At 39.9% G+C, this 6,215-nt stretch overlaps 1 protein-coding gene across 1 annotated transcript; it reads right to left on the bottom strand.

The window, feature by feature from the left end:
- Positions 1–5,021: 5,021 nt before the first annotated feature.
- Positions 5,022–5,870, bottom strand: LOC149333839 (uncharacterized). Its single transcript, XM_089557812.1, has 3 exons — positions 5,730–5,870; positions 5,514–5,578; positions 5,022–5,408 (listed from the first exon to the last, which is right to left on the bottom strand). Exons 1-3 carry the CDS (start codon positions 5,851–5,853, stop codon positions 5,022–5,024), a joined length of 576 nt encoding a protein of 191 aa, XP_089413938.1. The 5' UTR covers positions 5,854–5,870.
- Between the last annotated feature and the right edge of the window lie 345 nt (positions 5,871–6,215).

Raw genomic sequence — 6,215 nt, 5'->3', positions numbered from 1 at the left:
GGATTGCTTAACACTTGCCTTACGGAACTTTCTTGCTTTTGGTTTTCATTTTCGTTTGTTTCTTCTTGCTTCTTCCTTGCTATGTCTGACATTTGTTTATCGTGTCAGCTGCCTATGCAGGATGAAGGGGCTGTTAAATGTAGTGAGTGTTCATATATGTACCACTTCGGGAAATGTGCTGGTTTGCAAGAAAAAACCTACAAATCTAAATATGAGGTGGCTAAGAAAGCCTGGAAATGCGTGACTTGTAAGAGCGCGGGCTCGCGGTCTAGCCGAAGTGAGGATGACATTGATGGAAGCTTAGTTCTTGCGTCAATCAACGAAAAACTTGAGCGCCTGCCAGCTCTAGTTGAAAAAGTAAACAGCATGGAAGAGGCAGTTCAGTTTCTGTCGCAGAAATTCGATGAATTTCAAGAAAGGATTGCTAATCAAGATACTGAAATCAAAGGGTTAAGAAAAAGAGTGGCAGAACTGGAGGAAAGAGAGACAGCGCATGCAGCCGTTGAATCCGAACTTCAACGTCAGGTTAACGACCTTGAGTTCCGAAGTAGGCGACTGAACCTTGAGGTCCATGGAATCCCTGTTGTGGAGGGTGAAAAACTCATATGCTGTCTAAATGAGGTAGCTGATAAACTCCAGATACCTCAGCTTGAAGAGGCTGACGTTGCAGCCGTGCATCGACTGCCCGCTAGGCAAGACAACGTGCCGGGAATTCTTGTCCGTTTCACAAAGCAGGGAACCAGAGACACATGGCTTAAGAAAAAAGACGCCCTGAGGAATGAAACCCCTGCAATTTTCTTTCAAGAAAACTTGACTCGGCATAACAGGGACCTTCTACGGTCGGTAAAGGAAGCAGCAAAAGAAAAAGGCTATAAGTTTGTTTGGTACGTGAACGGCAAGGTCCTTGTTCGAAAGACTGACGGAGCTAATGCAATTCACGTCAGGGATAAGGGAGAGCTGGACGACCTTTAAAGGGTGCGTTTTCTTTTTTTGCAACAAAAGAAGGATGCATAACGAAGTGGATTTTTACTTGCCTGATGATGTAGATGAAATTGTCGCAACATTTCCCGCATCTCCCTTAAAATGTATCCACATGAACACGCGTTCTGTCAGAAATAAGGTGTCATCCCTGGAGGAGTTCTTTACTGGTTTCTCTTTTCAATTTTCGGTTATTATGTTAACAGAGACATGTAGCACTAACGAATGTGATGTTTTTAGGTTGCCTGATTGTAATACCCACTATCTAAACCGGTCGGACTCTCGAGGGGGCGGAGTGTCATTGCTGATCACAAATGATGTAGAATGTCAGATCATTGATTCTTACACAGTGCTTTCACCAGACTATGAAATGCTGACCCTGTGCACTGCTACACATGTATTTTCTGTGTGCTATCGACCACCGAATGGTGATTTGCCTGCGTTTCTGCAGTTCTATGATCAGTTCCTGGCTTATGTGGTTCAAAATCATAACTCTAAACCTCTAATAGCTGGTGGAGATTTCAACGTCGACATGAGTGTGAACAGTCCATCATCAAATGCTTTCAATATGGTCATATTATCGAATGGTTTTGCTAACTTAATTGACACACCAACCAGGATTACACCTGAACTCCAGTCCACTCTGGATTTATTTATTACTAATTCCTTGGGGCCGAATGTTAAATCTGGAGTTTTGTCATGTTCTATCAGCGATCATTCGCCAGTGTTCTTGTGTGTAGAATCAAGCAGGTCAATAAGAAAAAAATCCCCACCAGTAATGTACCAACTAATAACAGACACAACACTGAATTCCTTTCGTGACGCCCTGTTGTCAGTAGAATGGGACACAATCGGTAATCTCACAAATGCCAGTGAAGCGTACGATAAGTTTATGGATATACTGACCCAACTATACCACAAGCGTTTCCCGTCAAGAACACGCAAAAAAAGTAAAAGAACACGCAAACCATGGCTTACACCTGAATTACGGAGTGAAATGAAAACGAGGGACAAGCTATATCAACATTTCCTTCATACGCGATCAGCAGATGATCTTGTCCAATTTAAAAAGTATCGTAATAAGCTAGCAAAGAAGTTGCGAAATGCACGAGCAGCATATTATTCATCTTTGTTGGATATTGAGTGCCGTCAAAACAGTCTGTTATGGTCGAGGTTGAACACCATCCTTAACCGTGGTCACTCGCACAAGCCTTCATTGAAATTACAAGTTGATGGAAAAGAATTATCCGGTGCAGAATTAGCTGATGCTTTTAACAATTTTTTCACTAGCATCGCTTCTGCTTCATCTATATCCTCTCATGCTAGCAAATATGTTTCCACTTATATTAACAACACAATATACCTTCAGCCCGTAACAGTGGATGAAATCATGTCCGTTATACAAGCCTTAAAGAACTCTAGCAGTTGTGACATCGATGGTTTTCAAGTACGCCCAATCAAACATGTAGTTGATATTATTGCCCCCATCCTCACCCACATTTTTAACATGTGTTTGGAATCAGCAACTTTCCCAGCGAGAATGCAGTGCGCAAAAGTTACTGTTCTGTACAAAAAAGGAGATTTTAATGAGCTGGGAAATTACAGGCCGGTATCTATTTTACCGATCTTTTCAAAGCTGTTTGAAAAAGTCTTGTATTCGAGGATGGCAAATTTCATTGAAAAACATAATCTGCTAACACCACACCAGTTTGGTTTCCGTAAAAACAAATCAGTTGAATTAGCGTTGCTAGAGCAGAAAGAATATATATTAAAGGCGTTTGAAAACAAAGCAATAGTTGTTGGCATTTTCGTGGACTTTTCTAAAGCCTTCGATTTAGTTAACCATAACATTTTGCTGGAAAAATTAAGTCACTATGGAATACGAGGACAGGCACTAGCTCTTATGAAATCCTACCTATCCAATAGAACCCAAGTTGTGAAAATAGGTGCCTTTACATCGAAAGCTAAAGCTGTTAATTGTGGAGTGCCGCAGGGAAGTATTTTAGGACCTTTACTTTTCAATCTCTATCTGAATGATATCGTCACTATTAACCCTAAAGCAAAATATATTATCTATGCAGATGACGCTAGTATTTTTTTTGCTGGCAATGATATTAATCTTCTTGTTGAACAATGTAACAGTGCAATGAAATCCTTAGAGGAATGGTCGAGAGTAAATGCAATGAAGGTAAATGAAAGCAAAACAAAAGCGATTATATTCAGGCCGAAGAACAAGCACATACCTCCGCATCAAGATATTATAATAAACTCACGATGCATCGCTTTAGTCGAGAATTTCAAATGTCTGGGTGTCACCTTTTCCGCAAATATGTCCTGGGATAATCACGTCAAGCATGTTCTAAGCAAAATAAGTCAAATAACTGGTGTAATAGGTCGTTTAAGGTATATCCTTCCCACACGCATCAAACGTTTGCTTTATCATTCACTCTTTCAGTCACACTTGAACTATTGTCAATTAGTATGGGGAAACACAACATACACTAATATTGAACACATCCACCTGTTACAGAAAAAATATCTCCGACACACATATAATGCTTCTTATACTGCTTCCACCTCAACTTTCTTTAGCAACTCTGGTGTAATTCCAGCTCACAATCTATATAGATATCGCTTAAGCCATGTATATAAACAAGAAATCCACAGGAATATCAACAATATACGTAACCTATCCCAATTACAGGACAGAACTCCAATTTACCTTACAAGGCACTTCGAGGATTGGTCAGTACCAATGTCACGTTCAAGTTATGGGAAACAGTGCCTTAAGTACACAATACCAACGCTTTTGAATTATTATAATTCTGTCCGTTTTGACCTTTTCACGGCAACATACAAGGACCTCCGGCAGATGTATTTGGTTTCTGTGTAATGTTATCTAGCCTTGCTGTTGTTTTTGTTTGGATTTGTAGAAGTGAGTTCCGCTGTTGTTTTCTGTTCTTTTTGTTGTTTTCTGTTGTTTTCGTTTACGAGTACTAAGTCTGTATCATATTAAAAATGTATGTATATATTTGCATATCAAGAATATGTTATGTGATGCCGCCACTCTGCCAAAATAAGGGATTGTGGACCCGTCAAGCTGTCCAAGGACAGCTTTTTTTCCACAACCCCCCCATCTGTATTTGATGGCAAATAAAGATTTCATTTCATTTCATTTCATTTACAGTAGGCAAAGAAGCCGAGACCTCTCTTTATCAATAGAATTGGAGGCTCATATAGAAAAATGGGACAGATGCATCTTACTCAAGTGCTAAATATCCCATCTCTAAATGGCTGAAGGAGTAAAAAAGCCAAAGATGATTTTTTATCCTACATCAGTCACTAAGTTTATTACTTGGTCATTTTCCTCACTTTCGTGTTATATGATGTTGCATGGAACAAGAATGAAAAATTTGCACTTCAGCTAGACAAGGAACAAGTGTGAGTACTGCCTGAAAGGGCAAAAGGAAACTACAAGATGCCTGCTTTTTCATCCTTTAAACAATCAGAGTTGCTTCTAAAAGTCTTCTGACAAGCAGCAGCTACCCCACATTTCTGCTTGCCGTCAGTGAAATGCATGTCATATAGTACACCACAACCTTTAAATAATGAAAATTGTAAATGTTGTCATCCTTTGCCGCTCAAAGTTTCTCTGGAAGGGAAGCAAGCGCTTGACTATATCTTCCCGACTGTACTGAGCGATGAGGTTTATCATGACGCTCAACAAAATAACTACCAAAATAGATGAGGTCACTTAGACCACACAGACTAGCAGTTAAGCAGTGCAACACTATGTCATAAGCCAGGGACAGCCGCAGTTATTTACAACACAAATTTTGTTCAATTAAAAAATGAAAACTCAGAAATGAAAACCATGTACGCAGAAAAGGAAGATATACAAAGCAAGAAAAACAAGGGAAATACACAAATCATTAGGGCCAGTTTTTTTACCTACACTGGCTACACTAGTGTATTATGATTTTATGATACACTTGCTACACCAGTGTAGCCAGTGTAGGTAAAAAAAATGGCGCTACTGTAATCTAGAGCAGAGAATTAATGAGAAACTTGAAATAAAAGTACTCCATTTTGGGGATTAAATTCCAGAGGAAGGCCTCGTCTCGAATCACCTTAATCATAACAGAATGTTTTGGTGTGTATACATACAGTAGGGCCCTTTGGAGATTAAGAATATACAATTGTGTTTGAATTTGTGTATAATATGCATGCGTCTTTTTCAGTTCAATGACATCCTTAATGAATGTTAAATAGGGAAGGTAGCTGCACCTTTCTTCATAATTGATAAATGGCCTGTCTCTGTACTTGTGCGTGCACTTAATTTCAATTAGTACAGTTTCTCCATCAATCTTCGCCAGTCCATCGGGGCTGCAGCACAGCCATGGCTGCTCTGGGAGCACAACAAGTCCAGTCTAGAAAATGAGGAATTGGAATCAGTACTTGACTTGGAATGGCCGCATAATAGGAAACTGGGCACGCAAAGAGTAACTCATGCCATGCAAAACAATGTAACTTACTTGCACAATGCGTACACCAAGCTTTTTTTGAAGCTCGTCACGTGCTGCGGCTTCTGTCTTGATGCCTAGTGAAATATATTTGCGTGCTCAATATTAGTGAAACAATTACGAAGATTAGGGTTGAATATCAGCTTGTTCTTGCTGTGCAACTTTGTGACCGATGAAATTACTGCATATGCATTTTGTTTAAATGTTCAATGCTGTTCAAGTACATACCATAGTGCATTGCAGCACTTCTGTAAGATGATCTATTGACTAGCTGTTGAGGAGCTCTTTCCAAACCATCAGCACTATTTTTGGTCTTGATAGTGTGGGCCTTTGTGCTGCTGACACGAACCATGCGCTCTTCATGCCATATGCAAAATGTAAGAGGGGCAAACATAAAGTCATGTAATGTATGGAAGGTGTGCTTGCCACCTTATACTATAATTTAATTACGTACCATGAACAATTTCCCTGACCCAGTGTGAGCAGGCATAAATCAATTGAGGTACCTTCAATGGCTACCTTTTTAATGTAGGTTTGAGCCTTTTCAGGGCTCAACTCTGCTACAAAATCTCGCACTCGAGTTTCTTTTTCGTTTATAATGTCAAGATACCTGTAAACAGGTCTTTTCGACATTGGGTCGAGCAAGTCCTCCAATATTTCCTTTTCCCGTGTTGTCGACACTGTTTCTACAATGCCGTTGAGCACGTCAGTGCA

The sequence above is a fragment of the Amblyomma mixtum genome, chromosome 8 (genome assembly GCF_055824585.1).
Source record: "Amblyomma mixtum isolate Tamu chromosome 8, ASM5582458v1, whole genome shotgun sequence".
NCBI lineage: Eukaryota > Metazoa > Arthropoda > Arachnida > Ixodida > Ixodidae > Amblyomma > Amblyomma mixtum.
Note: the sequence above shows the minus strand (reverse complement) of the source record. Positions and strands in the feature narration are given on the sequence as shown.

Excerpts from the sequence above, each read along its gene's own strand:
- LOC149333839 (XM_089557812.1), bottom strand. The coding sequence starts at position 5,853 with ATGGTTCGTGTCAGCAGCACAAAGGCCCACACTATCAAGACCAAAAAT. Across the intron at positions 5,579-5,729 it reads AAGTGCTGCAATGCACTATG|GCATCAAGACAGAAGCCGCA; the intron begins GTATGTACTTGA and ends ATATTTCACTAG. Across the intron at positions 5,409-5,513 it reads TTGGTGTACGCATTGTGCAA|ACTGGACTTGTTGTGCTCCC; the intron begins GTAAGTTACATT and ends CTCATTTTCTAG.